Source organism: Citrus sinensis, chromosome 7 (assembly GCF_022201045.2).
Source record: "Citrus sinensis cultivar Valencia sweet orange chromosome 7, DVS_A1.0, whole genome shotgun sequence".
NCBI classification, from domain to species: Eukaryota; Viridiplantae; Streptophyta; class Magnoliopsida; order Sapindales; family Rutaceae; genus Citrus; species Citrus sinensis.
The window spans coordinates 22,279,838-22,300,161 of NC_068562.1; the positions used below are offsets into that span (position 1 = coordinate 22,279,838).

Sequence of the window (20,324 nt, forward strand, 5' to 3'; positions counted from 1 at the left end):
CTGCTCACATTACCGCCACTAGTTATACTACCTTTGTCTACTAACGAGTGGTGAGATTTTGGCCCTTGGATTTTATCTAAGGCCTAGATTCTTTCTTGCCTTTCTATATTCTTTTGATCACTTTTTAGTGGCCATTGGTTCCCAGTCGTTAGATTGAGCCCCATTTAAGTAAGTGATGATTTTTCCGCTCACACGTGGCTAAACCCATTTGTTGTGTAATTTCCCTTACAAAATTAATTCCTTTTCTTTTCTTCATTTCATTTTTTATTTTTCTTAGTCTCTTCTTATGATTGAAGCTCTTGTTTATGAAAATTGGGCTTTTGATCTATTTTGAATGATTTTAAGTTACTCTCTCCCATGAATTTTTTTTCTATTTTCTAATTTATGGGGTTTACTCTATTTTACAACCACTCATTCTGGTGAAACCTATTGCAATTTAGGGGTTTATTGTTTGTTACTTTAGCATCACAATCCCTTCGTTGGTGCTTTATTATCAAGGTTTGATCTTTTCTCACTTATTTTTATCTTTCCTCTTCTCTCTTCCTCTTTTATTACTTTGCTTGATTGCTAATAGTTGTTTTTATGGGTTGCACTCATGGAACTTCCTCTCGACTTTAATGAGAGCAAACAAAAGGCTCTCAATAATAATGCTTTTGCCAGCCTTATGTCCAAGCCAGCTGAGAATAATCTAGCTGTAATTCTTGGAAAAAGAGCGATCCTCTCGTCTCAGCATTCCTTGATGAGTGGCTCCAAAGAACTTTTGAGATTCCTCCAGTTTCTTTGAAGAATGGGAAGTATCCTGAGCCATTTCCGTCCTCGACTACTCAAGAAATCATGGATTTAGATCTTGTTTCAAGCAAAAGCCTCCTTATCTTGAGAGATTTTTCCAGTTTGCAATTGAGAGATTTTTCCTATTCATACACTAGCCTAAGACCAGACTATATTTAGAACCTAGGTCACAAAATCAATTAGTAGCTTTCAGAGGTGAGATAGCGTAAGAGTCCACATGCTAAGCCGTTAGTTAAAACCTTATAAATACGCTTAAAACTTAATAGCTAGGAAAAAAAATACAACCATAAGAGTATGCACATGCTAAGTCGCGATGAATGAATGAACTCTCTTAGATAATGTCACAACAACCGTTAAATCATGTCACGATGTAATTTTCCCTTTAATATTTGGTTTTGTTAGGTATATTTCCTTTTTTTTCATTTTTTGTGGACAGCAAACCTTCCTTCTTTTTTTAGGCTACCTTTATGTTGACCAAATTATAACTTAGTAAAGGAATCCTCCGCTGCTCTCTCTGCCTATGCCAAATACGAGAAGCAAGTTAGCAGTTCAGAAAGGAGCATTAACGTGCAAAAATGTGATAAGAGGCGTGATTGGAGCAGATGACATCCTAGATGGAGTCCCAAAAACATAAGTGGGAGGTCGAGAAGAAGTAACTAGAAGACATGCTAACAAGATCGAGTCACTGTAAATTACATATGTTCGAGATTTGAAAAGCAAACCCCCCCTTTGGGGCCCTCTATTTCGAGTCGTTCTTAGTGAAGAAGGATATCTTGGCTCCAGTAGAAAAAGAAAACATAAGTGAAAACGGTGCTAACAGAGGTTCTCATGCCACTCCAAATCTAAAAAAGAAGATTTCCCCAAGCATTGATCTTCTTATTGGGATTATATGCTTTTTAAAGCATATTAATTTATTTATTTTCTGATTAATAAAATGTTTGAGATATTTTCAATTGCATGAATATTTTGAATAAGGTCCGTTTAATCATATTATATGTATTTATGTGATCATCATATGGATTCATAGTAAATATAAATACAAGTTATTTTATGATTAAATAAATTAAGGCCGCAGTTGATAAATAGAGTTAGACGCTCTATTTATGTTTAGACCGTAATAAATTCATTGAATGATTTGTCTTAATTGTGTATGAATTTATTAATGTAGTACGACTACATTGAACATGATCACATATGAGATTTAATTAACTTTATAATAATTGTCAGACTTATTAAATCTCATAGGCATTGATTTTACTATAATCTTAATCTTGAGTTAGTTATGATTTCATAATTGTAATTGTTATTCAATTTGAGTTACCAATGGGCACGACACATATTTGTAGTCAAGATTATTCGATATCTTGGTGAGAGTAATTATGAGTAATGGAGTTATAGATTAATAATATAGAATTTGTACAACACATATGAATTTGTACAACACATCTCTTGATGTGTTTTCGGCACTTAATAATAAAATTCTCTGGCCAGAGTGTTTCAATATATTTAGTATGTTGAAAATGATCATTAGAGAAAACCAGTAAGTATCAAGGAATAAGATGTAATCAAATTGATTAGACAGTTGATATATCGATTTAATTAACGATGTGGTACAAAGAATTGTGCAGTAAAAAAATCAATGTGGCATGGGTCGAATTATTATTCGAGTACACTATCCTAGATAGCATACAATTATGGAGGTCAATTTCAATCTTTTAGTAGAGTAGATTTGGGATTAAATAATTGGACTAGTTTAATTATAGACCTAATTATTGTAGCCACTATTGTATGTACCTAAATGATCCCCGGGTTAGCTCATTTAATTGATTGCGCCGCTACTGGATTAATAAGCAAGATAACTAGCTATTTGGGTTAAAAAACTAAATATATTATTTAATGGGAGGCTCCATGTAATATGCTTATGTGTAAGGGGCCTTGTGTTATTTTACAAGATGGGCTCTTATAACACAAGAACAAGTAACGTTGCCCTTGGTTTTATTATTTTTTAATTTAAATCAAATTTGATTTAATAGAATTTAAAAAAAATATAGAGCCTAGGGTTTCTACTAGTAGAGATATAAAATAGTTTATTTTCTTCCAAAAGTAAAAATAGCCACATTATACAGATCAAGAGAAAAGTAATTTTTCTCTATAATTTTGAGAGAAATTTTTTCTCCTGCTAGTTGTTTTTAGTGGTGAAAAAGACATCCACACATCAAGTGCAGATCAAACCTAAGTCATAACTTGGAAGATTGTTGGTGACGGATCGTGATCTAACAAGCGTGGTGGTGATAGATCGTGATCTAACAGACGTGGTGGTGACGGATCGTGATCTGAGAAGCCTGGATTAATTTCAATTGTTCATCATCTCAGATTGTCAAGGCATGATTTTCTAGATTACGAATACCTATATATTATATGAGATCGATCCTAAAAGTTTTATAAAAATTTAAAAAACTGATTTTTCTCCAACACTTCTTGCTCCCCTGAAGCCAACCTCCCACGCTGATGAAAGAATTGACCTTTTTACCTAGCTTTATTTCTTTCTTACTAGTGCTAGCATTGATGCCTTTAATAGCATCACAAACATTTATATTTCATTGTTTTTATGCATTCTAAATTGTCCTATGCATAGGTCTTTGTTTGGGGATTATTTTTCGTTAAACCATTTTTTTATTTTTCTTGGTATTTGAACTTTGTAGGCTAATTGGGGACCGAAAGTGAATGTTACTAATTTTTCATCGTTAGACCCAATAGGAATAATAAAAAAGCAACTTAATGATGAACAAGTTGAGATTTTTTGTAAACCTTGTTTAAGCACTTCTTAGACTTGAATCAATTTCAGTTGTATGCTCAGTTATTGCATAAGTTGGTATTGAAGCGTGTGCATTCATCCAATAAAAGCAATGTACTTTATTATCAACATATATACATTCTTCGAGATTCTTTAACTTTCATTAGCTAGAACATTATCTCCTAATGCTGGATCAATAGCTAATGGTGGCTCATCCAAACAATTAACAGTAGTCACAACTTCATCAACTATCTAGTTTGTGTCCATCATTAAGTTGTCTTAATAGACAAAATTCAAGTTCTGATTCATCTCAAACAACAAAATTGTTTGGACTGAAACTATTAAGATTTAGAAATGATGATGGAGGCATGTAGCTTGAGTAAGTATGTTTTTTTCTCGTGAAAGACGAGGTGAATGTTGTCTGGCTATAAGAACTACCAAACTTGCTTTGCATTCAAAAGTAGCACAAAGTAAGTTAGTAAACTCCATTTAGTATTTCCTCCATGAAAAGCTCCAAATCATTGGTTTTAATTGCAACTGGTGGCATATGATTGGACATCTTGAGCTTGAACTTTATTATGATTTCAAATTCTGAAGTATCTATATCAATAACTTTAGATACCTTCTTTATCAATTCTACATATGTTGTCAACCATGGTATTATTATTCTTTTAGCTTAAGGGCCTTTGAACTTATATTCGTTATTTTGTTCAATTCATATACCATTGACAAGAACAAGCACATGTACCAAAACCATATCTATTGATACAATAAAATTAATAATATCAAATTTCATATATAAATAACTATAAGACTTACATGACTCACATGACGTATATGACTACATGAGTTACAGGACCAATATGACTTGCATGACCTACATGACTACATGAATTACATGATCTACATATGCTCATTACTCACACAATCTACATGACTACATGGTCTACACAATAAACTACACGACTTAATCAACTTACAAGACTACATGACACACACAACATCAAAAAGAATACACGACATTACTGAAAATATTTTTGCCTTAAACACATGTTGAGCAAGACATCTTGCTAAAAAAATAATAATTAAACAACCTTCATTGCATACATTTTTTACATGTAAGGAAAAATAGTGAAAAATAGAAAGTAGAACATTAAACTGTGAGGAAGATATCTATATTTTTTTGAAAAATGTAAAAGTTAAAGACCCAACAACATTAACAAACCTTCTTAGGTTATTTAAAGAGTAATGCACTTTCTTTCAACTGAAAAAATATGGGAGCTAATCATGTGAATACATAGTTATATTTTATTTGTAAGGTTTTGAGAAATTTAAGAGGTTTTAAGAGATTTTTAAAGGCTTATATGAGTGTAAGAAGAGAATGAAAAAGAGTAGATTTGATTTATTCATTAGAGATTTTTTAGATTTTACATGCATTTCTTAGGGTATCTATAAAAACCAATAAATGAAGGGGTATTTTTATAATTTTCAAACTAAAAACTCATGTGCCGTGCAATACTTCCATAATTGTTTAAATACTCTAAAAGCTTAAGTTTACAAAAATTTTATAGATTGCCTCCATGAAGGTACATGAAATTATTAAATTATTGTTAACATAAAGTAGACATGTACTATATTTTAGAGAAGTCTTAGAATTGTTATCAACATTCAATTTTGATCATCAGAAAAATCCATTATTACCTTATTTGACAACTTCTTAAGTTAAGTATTCAATTTTCCTTCTTGTAAATCAGCTGATTTAGGGTTTTGATATTTAGGTAAAAAGGTAAAAATTTAGGGTTATATGTTGAAGAAATTTATGACATTGATTGTGAGTCTCTCATAGCATAATGAAAAATAAACTATTTAACTATTTTTTTAAAAAGAAAGGATGGAAATTCAATAAGTTGATTATTTATACAGATTATCAATTGATCGTGCAATAAATGATTTCATGTAGTATAGGATTTTCTGTGATACACAATTTTCACAATTATACAACTTTGGTCGTAGTTCTTAATTCACGACTGACATAACCTATACGACTACATGATTTATATGTACCCAACACAATCACATTATTTATATGACCTACACAACTACATTAATTATCTATGTCCTACATGACTACATGATTTATACAACTTACACGACTACATGACGTATACAAGTATAGCATCATTATGCCACCACATTCCATGCATTACATGGCTTCGAAATCAATACATGACATTATGTGTAACTCATTACATTTTCACCTCCAACACATATTCAATATATAAATCTTGCTAAAAGAAAAATTGAACAATATACAATGCATATATTTTGACAATACGTACAAAAAATGGTGAAAAATATGATATTATAATGTGGGGAAAATATCTATATATACACATTTTCTACAAAAAAAAATTTAAAACTTAAAGATCCAACAATATTAACATGCTTTATTGGGTTGTTTAATAAGTAATGTACCTTCTTTCAACTAAAAAAGTATGAGCGTTAAAGATGTGCATGAGTAACTATTTATTTCATAGATTTTGAAAGATATTTGAGTGTAAGTAGAAAGTGAGAAAAAGTAGTATATGTTGTAAAGAGTGGCTCTTCACTTTAATGTGGAATCGCACATCGGAAATGTGGAACATCCCATAAGCTTTCTTTGCCTATCAATAGGTTGTATATGTGTGATTGTTGTGTGTGAAGAAAAAAAAAGAGTAATAACCAGGTACTATTTAATACTTTGTTTAGTTATAGATTTTTCTATTATCTATTTATTTTATAACACAATATCAGCATGATAGCTGATTTAATGGGGACAATTTAATTTTTACTGTTTATATTTATTTATGTTAATTTATTTTATGCTTTATCATTATTTTGTTTTTATGCCATTATTTTAATTGTTTATTGTTTATGGTAATTTTAATGGCTGGTTTTATAATATCGTCTATATTATTATTTTGTTAATATAACTTGTTTAATTTATTTGCTTATATGATTGGTTTAACCCACTATCAACTTATTTTAATTTCAATAAATTAATTAGTTTTGGTCTTGCATATTATTGGACAAATTATGTTGCACTCTCAAGCGTATGGATCTATTATAGAATAAATTAAAGGTGACGAGTGTCAATCCCATGATGAGGTAGATTTAATAGTGTGTAGAGTTAATTTTTCAAGTTTGCATTTGAGTTAGTTGGATGTGATTTATTTATTTTAAGATTTAAAATAAAATGGAGGAAATGAATTAAAGATGAAACAATACAAATGAAGCACTTAAGTCTCGGGATTCACACCCAACATTTCACCATGAATTTAATATTACTTTCTAACTCCAATTAATTTATGAGGGGAGTATTTCCACTCCTCATTGTCTTCATTTTGGTAAATATGGTGTCAAACACTATTGTGCTAGGGAAAAATAATCTTCTATTAAATGGGTGTCGAGTACAAGGTATGCCAGGCAATAATAATTCTACTGTCAATAATGTATCAAAACTATTTACAAAATAACTTAGATTTATTCTCTATCAACACTGAGTCAAGATGAACCACTAATTCTAAAAAGAAGTTTTTTCTCTAATAAATATAATGTAAAGTGTTTATTGTGCCAAACAATAATGATCTTGCACTAAGCAGCCAGTATACCGTGCAAAATCTAAACAATATTATTACTGTCTATCAACAATAAGTCAAAACAATCTAACTAAATCAGAGAGAGGATTAATAAACTTACCAAATTAAGCACATGGAATCATGTTGAAACTTTACCTTCTACCCAAGTTTCGAACTAAATTAGCTACTCATTTAAAACTAAGGGTAAAATGATAATTTTATAAAAATAAGTGGAAAAATAAAAAAAATGCAGTAAGATTTATACAAAATGAAGCTCAAATTTAGATTTAGAGTTACGAAATAGGGGGAAGTCCTCTATTATAAATACAATGGGTAAATCATGATTATCGGATGAAATCTAAGATTAGATTGCATGGAACACATCATCAAGGCTATCATTCTGTACATGTGCATGTATCATATACACGTATTTCAATCTGCTAATATGTTGTCATATCAGCAGTCAATACAAAAGTCAACTTTTCAATCCAATAATGTGTCGTCACATCATTGGTCAATGCTACATCATCGGTCAATGCTACATCATCATTTTTTGGTCAAATAAAATATTATCACATCATCGGCCAATGTTCCCATGTCATCAGTCAATGCCACGTTAGCTGGTCTCCACCAAAATTCTAAAATTATGATTTTACCTTTTATGTCTTTCTTAAGATTTTAGTTATTTTGAACTCAAAAAATGCCATCAGTTTTGCTGTCTGACTTCTCTTTAATTATAAAATAATCAAAATACCTTTTAAATACATAAAATACTTAAATTATAACAAAACACATAAAATCAAAGTTTAATAGACTTAATTACATAAAAGTATAGATATTAGTGAGACTTAAAGTATAAAATGATGATCTTATCCTTATGAACATACATTTTCCAACACCAACACATATTTATCTTTGAATATTATTTTTGTAACCTAAAGTTTACAACACCAAATGAGGTGGTGAGAATATGAAGTTCTAATCTCATTAAAATTAGAACACAAAGTTCTAAGCTACGATTTTAAGAGGTAGAACTTGAAGTTCTAAATACATGCATGGAGTTTCTACATATTTCATCATTTTTATTTTTGTGTATATTTGAATATTTGACATTTACATTATGATTCTTATTTCTTTTTTCCTTGATTAATAATAACAATGTTATTTTTAAAAATGACAAATCTTATGAATTACAAATTTTCGCTTTGAAATTTTTAGAAGAAACTACTTTTCTCAGGTATTGGATGCAAAAATACACTTGCAAGCTATAGGCATGGAAGGTACAATAGCATAAGGAAATAAAACATTTTTGCAGGGAATATCAAAGGCTATAATTTTCCTCCAACCATCATTTATAGAAGAGTCTAAAAGCTTAATATCTAACAGTGGAGGATCCATTAATTTTATGGAGTAACCTCAAGGAAGGATTTGACCACCCGAAGGATATTTTCCTTCCAAATGCCAAACATGAGTGGTTAAACATGAGGTTTCAAGATAATGCAAGAGTCTTTGATTACAACTTTGCTTTGTTCTGCATTAGTTCATAATTAAAATTGTGTGGTGTAGATATTATTGATCAAGATGTGCTTGAAAAAACACTCACTACTTTTAATACATCAAATGTGCAACAACAATATTGAGATTGTTGATACAAGAAATGCTTAATAAAACAATGAGCTCCTGATGAAAAATCATGAATTTCATCCAACTAGCTCTCAAGCATTCGTACAAGTGAATGGAATACACATTCTAATAATAGACATAATCGAAAAGGCAAGAGAGGTCGTGTTTACTACCGTTATGGTGATCACAAGCATGGAGGACAGTGGAACAACAGAAGTAGACACCATCAGAAATGGAACGTTTGTGAGAAATGTAATAAAGAAAATTGTGCAGAAAAGAAAGTGCTAGATATGATGTGAGAAAACTTGTTATCTGTGTAGAGGAAAAGGTTATTGGTCAAGTACTTGCTAAATAGATAAAAATTTGATAGACCTCTATCAAGCATCCAAGAAAAGGAAAAGAAGAATTGAGACTAATTTAGTTGATAACTAAGATCCTGTTGATCTAAATTAGCTTGATGTATCTGATTTCTTTAAGAACGCAAAGAGGAAAAGTGATCACTTAATTACTTATGGAAGTATCCATATTGATTAGGCTTTTGTATTATGCCATAATCATTAAGTTACTAATATGTTAACTTTTGTAATTTTTGTAGTTTTATTAAATGCACTTAATATTTATATCTAATATTGATGTCTAATACGAACTTTTGTTTAATGTAAGGTTATGGATTTTAAAAATAAATTATCTATTTTGGAAACAAAAGGTTGGAATGTATGGTTGGCTGATAGTACAACCACACATACTATTCTCCAATATAATAAATATTTCTTCGAGAAAAAATTACTTAAAGGAAATGTAAATCTTATATTTGGTCCTACAGACATGATAGAAGGCTATGGAAAAGCCATACTTTTGTTGGCAAGCAGAACAAAATTAATAATCCAAAATGCTTTATATTCAGTAAGATCCAAAAAGAATTTATTGAGCTTTAAAGATATATGCCGAAATGGATATTATATTGAGACTTTAAATGAAACTAACGCAGAATATATCTACATTACTAAAAATGTCTCAGGAAAGAAATACATATTAGAAAAGCTCAAAGAATTTTCATCAGGATTGTATTACACAATCATAAATGCGATTAGAAGCTATGCAATGATGAACAAGAAGTTCACATATCCAAAACTATGTATGTTGTGACATGAACATCTTAGACATCCTGGATCTACAATAATGCGTAAAATTATTGAAAATTCTTATAGGCATCCATCAAAGAACCAGAAGATTCTATTGTCCAATGAGATCATTTGTACCACTTGCTCACAAGGAAAATTTGTGGTTAAATCATCCCCTTCTAAGGTTGGTCATGAATCTCCTTTATTTTAACAAAGAGTTCAAGGAGATATACATGGGTCAATCCATCCACCTAATAGATTATTTTGTTACTTTATGGTTTTGATTGATGCATTTGCTCACATATTGGTTTATTATCCACCCAGAATGTTGCATTTGCAAGATTGCTTCCCTAAATTATAAGATTAAAGGTACAATTTCTAGATTATCCAATTAAAACTATACGTGTGGATAATGTTGGTGAATTTACATCTAAGACATTTGATGACTATTGTACATCTGTAGGTATCGATGTTAGATATTGATGTTGAGTATTCGATTCCACATGTACATATACGTGTGATTTGACTTCTGCAATGGATGTTCCAACAATTATATATGAAAGACAATGCTGCTTGTATTGCTCAAATTAGAGGTGCATATTTTAAGGGAGATAGAACTAAGCATATTTCACCAAAGTTTTTCTATACTCGTGAGTCACAACATGATAGGAAAATTGATGTCAAACAGATACGCTCCACTAATAATTTTGCTAATCTTTCTTCTAAAGCTTTGCCCACATTGACTTTTGATAAATTAGTCCATAATATTGGTATGTGTCAATTCAACAAATTATCAAACTAATATATGATATTTAAGGAGATAAATTTGCACTGTACTCTTTTTCCTTCGACTAGAATTTGTCCCACTGAATTTTATTAGTAAAGTTTTAATATGGCAGTATTAAGCGCATATAATGCCATTTCTTATCTTGAAAGTTGTACATAACTAAAATAGTAAGCCAAGGGGTATTGTTGTAAAAGGTGACTCACCACTTTAGCGTCGAATCACACATAGAAAATGTAGAATACCCCTAACTATAAATATGTTATATATATGTAATTGTTGTGTGTGAAGAAAAATTAACTTATTATAAGATTAATAACAAGATACTATTTTGTACTTTGTTTAATTATAAATTTTTCTATTGTCTATTTATTAATATCTTCTTTGAGGTGTTTTAGACTTTTCTTATATTTCTTATTCATATAACAATAAATGGAGGGGTATTTAAGTAATTTTAACCTATCAAGGGTATTTAATGACCGATCAAACTTCGCCTAATTCATAAACCCGACCCGACCGGACCGACCCGAATTCTGGGTTGTTTGTTAACACATGGAGCAGTCAAAATGAACGCCAGTGCAGTGAGTGATCGCCATTTTTCCATGAGAAGATGACGAGTCGGAGTCCTGCAACTATTTCCCTTTCTCTCATTTTACTCGCCTTTCTCACTTACCAAGCACCACCCGTACTCTCATGGAAGAAGGACGAGTTCCGGAACTGCAACCAGACACCCTTCTGCAAACGCGCCAGATCCCGCAATCCTTTTTCCTGCTCTTTAATCGCCAACCAAGTCACCATCTCCGACGATGGTGATATCTCTGCCAAACTCGTCCCAAAAAACCACGATGATCATCATCAAATCAACCCCTTAATTCTTTCCCTCTCCATCTACCAAGACGGCATCGTGCGCCTCAAGATCGACGAGGACCCCACCTTAAACCCTCGCAAACAACGCTTCCAAGTTCCCGATGTTGTCCTACCGCAATTTGAGTCCAAGAAGCTCTATTTGCAGAGATACTCCAAGGAGACAATTGACGGCGAAGGCGATGCCTCGGTGGTGTACTTATCTGACGGTTACGAGGCTGTGCTCCGTCATGATCCGTTTGAGGTTTATGTTCGTTATAAAGGCGGTAATTCACGCGTACTCTCTTTAAATTCAAATGGGTTGTTTGATTTTGAGCCTTTGAGAGAGAAAAATGAAGGGGAGGAATGGGAAGAGAGGTTTAGAGGACATACTGATACGAGACCGTACGGTCCACAATCTATTAGTTTTGATGTGTCGTTTTATGATTCTGATTACGTTTATGGGATTCCCGAACATGCTACTAGTTTTGCTTTGAAACCAACTAGGGGGCCTAATGTGGAAGAATCTGAACCTTATAGGTTGTTTAATTTGGATGTTTTTGAGTATCTTCATGACTCACCATTTGGGCTATATGGATCCATTCCGTTCATGATATCTCATGGGAAATCGGGAAGAACTTCTGGGTTCTTTTGGTTGAATGCTGCTGAGATGCAGATTGATGTATTGGGTGATGGTTGGAATGCGGAAAGTGGGATTTTGTTGCCTTCTAAACAGAAGAGAATTGATACTTTTTGGATGAGTGAAGCTGGGATTGTGGACACTTTCTTCTTTGTGGGTCCTGGTCCAAAAGATGTAGTGAGGCAATATACAAGTGTCACTGGGATGCCATCTATGCCGCAGTTGTTTTCCATTGCGTATCATCAATGTAGGTGGAACTATAGGGACGAGGAGGATGTGGAGCAAGTGGATTCCAAGTTCGATGAGCATGATATTCCTTATGATGTTTTGTGGCTGGATATTGAACATACAGATGGCAAGAAGTATTTTACTTGGGATAGGTTGTCGTTTCCACACCCGGAAGAGATGCAGAGAAAGTTGGCTACCAAGGGTAGGCATATGGTAACGATTGTGGATCCACATATTAAGAGGGATGATTCATATTGGTTGCATAATGAGGCAACCGAGAAAGGGTATTATGTTAAAGATGCGACAAAGAGGGATTATGATGGATGGTGCTGGCCTGGTTCGTCCTCATATTTGGATATGCTGAATCCAGAGATTCGGACTTGGTGGGGTACTAAGTTCTCCTATGAAAATTATGTTGGTTCGACACCTTCGTTGTACATTTGGAATGACATGAATGAGCCTTCTGTCTTTAATGGTCCAGAGGTATATTGTTTTGTTTCTTCTGTCCTCAAGTTCCATGCTTCTTTTAAGACATTGCAACTTGCATTCAATTATTTTATTTATGAATGAAGTGGATCATGTCGAATAAGCATTGGGTTCAGTAGAAGAATTTTTTTTCAGTTTTTCAGCTGGACTAGTGCATAAGATATGACACCATAATCTTGCAAGATTCCATTGATACCTTCTGTGGAAGAATAGATTGATTTACTGTTTACTTTTTAGTTGTTGGATACTTGGATATGCTGAATAGCTGTTATGCTACCAAATATTGCATTATGATAAATGGACAATGTTTGTTGTGGCATATTAAATTCACTAGTTTGCAGGATTAGAGGCAGATTGAATTTTTGATTAAACATTAGTCGTTCTGGATACTAATGGATAAGATATGACACCATAATCTTGCAAGATCCCATAGTTACCTTCTGCGGAAGAATAGATTGATTTACCGTCTGCTTTTAGTTGTTGGATACTTGGATATACTGAATAGCAGTTATGCCACCAAATATTGCATTATGATAAATGGACAACGTTTATTGTGGCATATTATATTTGCTAGTGTGCAAGATAAGAGGCAGATTGAATTTGTTATTAAACATCAGTCATTGGATAATAGTGCATAAGATATGACACCATGATCTTGCAAGATTCCATCGTTACCTTCTGCGAAAGAATAGATTTATTTACTGTCGGCCTTTTTTTTTTTGTTAAGAAACAAAGATTAAATAAAACTATAAGAAATATGTACAAGGATTAGGAGGATTACAAATTACTGTCGGCCTTTTAGTTGTTGGATACTTGGATATACTGAATAGCTGTTTTGCTACAAAATATTGCATTATGATAAATGGACAACGTTTATTGTGGCATATTATATTTGCTAGTGTGCAAGATAAGAGGCAGATTGAGTTTTTGATTTAACATCAGTCGTTGTGGGTCTAGTTTTACAAAACAATGTCTTGTAATAATATAGGGCTTTTTGCATCAAATTCGTTTGTCTGCAAATAATTATCATAGATGTAAATCCATAAAATGGGGCAGGTCCATGGATTATATGTTTACCTGAAAGAATATTTTACCTAGGTAGCCAAAAATGTGATTGATGCATGTCATAAGTTTGATTATAAACAAATAGTTTGGTGGAATGGTTTAGAGTGTAATTAAAAACTTATTTTGATTGAATGAACTCTAGCCATTAAAGAACTACCGTGATGGTGATTTCTAATAAGAAATAGCAAATAGGAAGTTTGATATAACTAGTATACTAATGGATTGCGTATAAGGAATAACTTGTTTGTGTGAGAGGGTGAGGATGTGTACACATGAAAGTTGGCTTGGTGAATTCATAAAGTTGTGATTTAGAGACTGGTGGCTAGAGAGCCAAGGATTAATCAAACCTTTGACTTAATCAGGTGACAATGCCGAGAGATGCTTTACATCTTGACCGTGTTGAACATCGAGAATTACATAATGCTTACGGTTATTACTTCCATATGGCTACATCTGATGGGCTTCTAAAGCGTGAAAATGGCAAGGACCGGCCTTTTGTATTGGCAAGAGCATTCTTTGCTGGAAGTCAAAGGTATGGAGCAGTTTGGACAGGTGATAACACAGCAGAATGGGAACAACTCAGGGTTTCTGTTCCAATGATTTTGACGCTCGGTCTAACTGGGATGTCATTCTCTGGTGCGTGGATTTTCCATTTTTAATTGACTTAAGTTTTTGTCCCTCCTATAGGAATAGTCATAACAGGTGTGTTTTTGTAGGTGCGGATGTTGGTGGGTTTTTTGGCAATCCTGACACCGAGTTATTAGTTCGCTGGTATCAACTTGGTGCATACTACCCTTTCTTCAGGGCGCATGCGCATCATGACACAAAAAGACGGGAGCCCTGGTTATTTGGGTATGACTTGCTGTTTCCTCTTGCTTTTTCGTAGTATGTGCTATGTGTGAGCTGTGAAAATGCTGTAGGATTGTATATATTGCATTGATCAGTGGTCTTTTTTAATTTCATTGTTTCTGTCACTTCTTTTTTCTTTCCAATAGTAAGGACTCTCTCCTTTTCAAAGTAGCATCTATTTATGTTTTACTACTACTATCATTTACTTGTATGATGTGTCTTACAGCTCAGAATAATGGTAGTTTAGCTGATTTTGTATTTGCATATGTAGACATTATAGGGAATGTAGCAATTGCAAGAATTGCTGAATCAATTTTTTTTTTTGGCTGTCTCTTTTGTCAATATAATCTCTTGCTTAAGGGAAAGGGCCCTTGTTTTCTCCCGTTGAAATACTTATAACTGATGGAAGTTTATAATGAACTGGTTTCTGTGTTTTACTCTCTGTTTGGCACATAAAGGCATGAAGAATTTTTAGGTTTTCTGTGTCTGAGTTCGATTGACTTGTTTGTGATTAGTTCGAGTTGAATGACAAGGGCCTCAGAGCATGCAGGTTGCATGTGGTTCTATGCTCATTCATAAGGCATGATGGAAGGTATGGATAGGGAATAGGGTTGAATGGCGAAAAGTGTTAATAAATAGTAGGGTTAGTTGAAGGCTTGAGGCTTGCTTGCCAAACCTGTTCACCATCTGGTCCTGCCTAGAAATTTGTCTAGAGCCGTTTTGCAGTTTCTTACATTTGTCCCCCCCGCGCCGCGCGCCCCCCCCCCCCCCCCCCCCCCCCCCAACACACACACACACACACAAATAAAAGTTCCTATATCGACAGGGATAGCCACCAATTCTTGTGTAAGGGATACAATGTGAGTATGTTTAATTTAGAAGAATTAAAGTCTGTGACGATGTTTAAGTTTTTGGTGATGTGCCTTGTAATTTAGAACCCACCGGACGTTTTTTCTTACACTCTTTCATGGGTATATTACATTGCTACAATGTGTGGATGCACATGCTGCATACTTCTGTTAAATTTAAGTTGGTGAGCAGTAAATGTTAGTTGTAGAATATGTTGCTACCATTTTTGGCTACTTGTATGAATAACTGAAGTTGATATGGCTTATATTGACCATCTTATCATCTTGCTTGAATTAATTTTAAATCCATGCTTTGGAGATTTGCTAACTTTATCATATTAAATTGTCTTAATTTATTACAGAGAGAGAAATACGCAACTTATAAGAGAAGCCATACATGTTCGGTACATGTTTCTGCCATATTTCTACACCTTATTCAGAGAGGCAAACACTACTGGTATTCCCGTTGTGCGCCCATTATGGATGGAGTTCCCATCTGATGAATCGACTTTTACAAATGATGAGGCTTTCATGGTTGGAAATGCACTTTTGGTTCAAGGGGTCTATGAGGAGGTATTGAAGTGACCATGTTTGTTATTCCTGCTCTCCCTTCTCCCCTTCTATTTTTCTTGTTTGCTACATCTCCTATTGCAGCATAGTAACTGAAGCACTATATTTTCCTTAAACCAGCGAGCTAAGCATATATCAGTATATTTGCCTGGAAAAGAATCTTGGTATGACATTAGAACCGGAGCTCGAGTTAAGGGGGGTGTTACCCACAAGCTGGAGGTTTCGGAAGAGAGTGTCCCTGCTTTCCAAAGGGCTGGAACAATCATACCCAGGAGAGACCGTTTCCGACGAAGTTCCACTCAGATGGTTAATGATCCTTACACCTTGGTATGTAGTTGACTTGACTTTGATCCTACTGTGCATGTGCTACAATTCTAAACCTCGTCATTGTCTCCACGGGCATGTTGTATTCTTTAGCCTTGCATCACATCTCTTTGTTTTGAAGTTCATTTTCAGGAGTTTTATCTATTATGTTGATTAGCGATGCTTCTAACTTTTCTGAGCTGTATGGTGCTGTTTGGAAAATGATGAAACTATGCCATCCTATACCTAACTTGGTGGAAGTTTTCTATTTCACTCTTCACTATTGAGAAATCTAGACCAACTCTACCTGTGATTATTACATAATCTGCCATACACGAAAATTGGATACTTAGTAACACCTGGATGAATAACCTCGATTAAATAATAGCTTTACTGGTCCCAACTTTAGGCCAACGTAGTAAACTAATAATTTGAAAATTTTATAAGATAATAACAAATATCTTCATAAATTAATAATTTATTAATTTATTAATTTATTGATTAATTAATATTTGCTAAATTAATATAGTTTCCATTATCTCAAGGCTATTAGTTTATTGAGGTTGTACCGTATATGTAAGATGTTGATAGGACATAGAAGTTTGCTTCTTGGACTTGATGTATCTGAGAGGATTAATCTTGACTATTAATAGAGAAGATCTATTGATACTACCCAGTACCACCTTTCAATATGTGTAATAGCTGTACCACATGAAAAGTAGCTATCTACATTTATATTTGATAAGGGTATCATTCATATTTTTGCTGGAGTTCAGTCCATGAAAGGATGCAAAATTGCAAATAATACTATAGTGTACGTACCATTACCATTTCTTTTCTATGCCAGATATACTATAGGATTTTTCTTTTTCTTTTTTCTATTGCTAATAAAAATAAAAGATAACATATTAAACAATAAAAGTTATGTACAATTATGGGACTACAAAAACACAAAACAAGGACGAGAAGTCCCAACAAAAACAAAATACTCAATAACTCTACCTAAAGCAAAAATAGCCCAAAATCCAAAACCAGCACAGCTAGAATGCAATTCGTTTTAGGATATAGAGGCTTCCCAATTAAGCAAAAAGAAAGAGATATCTTAGAATTCCGCAGTAGTAGAATTCCAGAGGGAAGCCCAGAGCTTTACTTTATCCCATAGATGCAAAGGATCTTCACCAACTTTGTTATCAAAGATTCTTTGGTTTCTTTCATTCCACAAGTTCGTAAAACCCCCGGCTTTTCTACTTCATTTTAAGGTAGAAAATCTTTCCAATAAAAGGGAATAACAATAAGCAATCTAACACTACTAGAAATATATCTAACACATGCCTGTCTGCATTAACTGTCAAATTCTGGAGAGTTCGGACCAATCTAAAGAGCTGTCTCTATTTAATTTTGAGAGAACAATCTACCAGTGAATTCCTATACCATATATATATGTTTAGATTGTATATGTTTCGTGGAGTTGTTTTCAACCTAGCTGAAGATGAGATATGTTCTGAGGCTGAATCGATGGCCCAAAAATCTTTCCTCTGAGTTATCTTCTCTGTTTTATGTTGAGCTCATGAGGATATTTTTGGACTAAAGATTTTGTCATTATTTCATCAGTTTCTGGTCGGTTTACATTTAGCTTTTCTCTTCTATGTCCAAGTTCGTATAGAATCATGGACAGAGAATATTATTCTTTTGTCAACCCCCTCGCTTCCCTCTTTTTTCTTGGTTCATTTTTGAGTATGCGTGTGTTAAATATTGTGGTTTTTTCTTTGCTTGAACAAAATAACTTAGTGATAAGTATGGTTTTATTCGAACATGTTGCAGTAGCTAATAATTGGGCTTAAGTTCCTGGTTGATAGTGATTGAGGATTTTGAAACCTACAACTCTGTTTTTGTGAATCTTATGGTAATGATATTTGTTAAGAACCATGTTTGTTTTTATGCAACCACTGACTATAACATCTGCCTTTGCTTTTAGGTTGTAGCTTTAAACAGTTCTCAAGCTGCTGAGGGTCAACTGTATGTTGATGATGGCAAAAGTTTTGACTTTTTGGAAGGGGCCTTTATCCATCGGCGATTTGTATTCTCTAACAGCCATCTTAAATCTATAAACATGGCTCCTGCTGCTGGCAAATCTAGATTTTCATCGGAATGCATCATTGAGAGGATTATTCTGCTCGGTCATGGTGGGTCTAAGAGTGCTCTAATTGAACCAGCTAACCAAAAGGCTGAGATTGAGCTTGGACCACTTCAGCTTCAAGGGCAGCATGGCCGTACTGTCTTAACCGTCCGCAATCCTGGTGTGCGGATCTCTGATGATTGGACGATTAAAATTTTGTAAGAACTTCTTGTGGATCGTGGGATGTATCCCCATCTAATTTTCTCACATCTTTCCATGCGAAAAAGAAAATGTTCAAATGTTATCAGTAAGGTCTTCTCGTTTGGGGGAAAGCATTTAAGTTCCCACTACATTCAGTTGTGAAGAAGTTTCAGCACAAATCATGGCGCGCCTATGTGCAATTTTACTAGTGAGAATTGTTGTACAAACTATTATTTTGTTTGCTTTAATCGAAATTCTCATTGCGGAAAATGACATCATTGAGGTATGAAAAGTCTTCACTGAAAGTGTCTGATAACAGTAATTACCTAAATAACGATTGTGAAAATAATGTAAAATTATTTTTTTTGGAACTTGTGCATCAGTCCCCTAAAGCGACTTTAATTCATTTCCTGTTCTTTTTAATGAAGATCCTTCGATCAACATTTACGCACAAATGTGATCACAAACACAAGCAAATTAAGAATATGGTGTTATGTGAAAACATTACTAAACACTTATAAATTGATATCAATGGACTGTGTTTAGCTAGATTTGTCTTAAACACTTTGTTCAGTATCTACAAACGACAAAAGTGTTGAACACATAAAACACATTACATTAATTTACACAACAAATTCTCAAGGTAGACCCTTGGAATGACACTAAGGGTCTAACAAAAGTAATGGGGATTAAACAGCTGACTGGACATTGCAAAATGATTTGATCAACATGAACATGAGCAATGATATTTAGACAAAAATTTAATAGAATACTAATAAAAATAACGGTAATTGTATTAATTGAAAAATAATCAGTTAACACAGTAATCCTGATTGGATTTGTTATTGTTTTTGTCAGATTTCTGTCAACCTTTAATTTCTTTAACATTTTTGTGATTAATGAAAACACATCTAACTATTCGGATGGCTGCTTGGGGGTTTAAATCTGTTACTGTCCACATGGTCTAGTTGGGGTCCTAGAATGTCTAGATCAGCACAAAATCTGTAGTGATTTGGACCGAAAATCTCCAGGTCAAGAGTTTACTAAGGTAATGTGTACGAAGATTCTCCCTTGGGTTGAGGGTTAGACTTAAAAAGGTAAAATTATTACTCAATGAAATAATTTCCAAAAGGTCTCCTTTTCTTTTTATTTCCTTTAATGATCAATATCCTATTCAATCGAGCATTCTCGAATTAATTATATTTTTCAATACTGACTCTTATCTTATTTGAAATTAATGTCCATGAATACAGAAGTACTTTCCTACTTTTAAATACAAAGGCACTGAAGCATAATTATACACATTCTTGATAGCATTGTTAGAATTGTGTACGGGTCCAAATATGTGGAACATTCTCCAACACTCAGCCCATGTGATCTGCTGCATAGGTAAGTGTTATGCAAATCTTATTGTACTCACAAGTGCATTAATTTATTGTAATATAGA

General features: G+C 33.4%; 1 protein-coding gene across 1 annotated transcript; it reads left to right on the forward strand.

Moving 5' to 3' along the window:
• Positions 1 to 11,235: 11,235 nt before the first annotated feature.
• Positions 11,236 to 19,147, forward strand: LOC102611800 (probable glucan 1,3-alpha-glucosidase). Its single transcript, XM_006464852.4, has 6 exons — positions 11,236 to 12,922; positions 14,353 to 14,626; positions 14,707 to 14,842; positions 16,050 to 16,260; positions 16,378 to 16,584; positions 18,536 to 19,147. The coding sequence occupies exons 1-6, from the start codon at positions 11,339 to 11,341 to the stop codon at positions 18,896 to 18,898; spliced, it is 2,775 nt and encodes a 924-aa protein (XP_006464915.1). The 5' UTR covers positions 11,236 to 11,338; the 3' UTR covers positions 18,899 to 19,147.
• The last annotated feature ends 1,177 nt before the right edge of the window (positions 19,148 to 20,324 follow it).

Bases quoted from the DNA above. Each gene is read 5' to 3' on its own strand.
- LOC102611800 (XM_006464852.4), top strand. From the start codon at position 11,339: ATGACGAGTCGGAGTCCTGCAACTATTTCCCTTTCTCTCATTTTACTC. The intron at 14,627-14,706 runs GTGCGTGGATTT...GTGTTTTTGTAG, and splicing joins AACTGGGATGTCATTCTCTG to GTGCGGATGTTGGTGGGTTT. The intron at 16,585-18,535 runs GTATGTAGTTGA...CTTTGCTTTTAG, and splicing joins TTAATGATCCTTACACCTTG to GTTGTAGCTTTAAACAGTTC.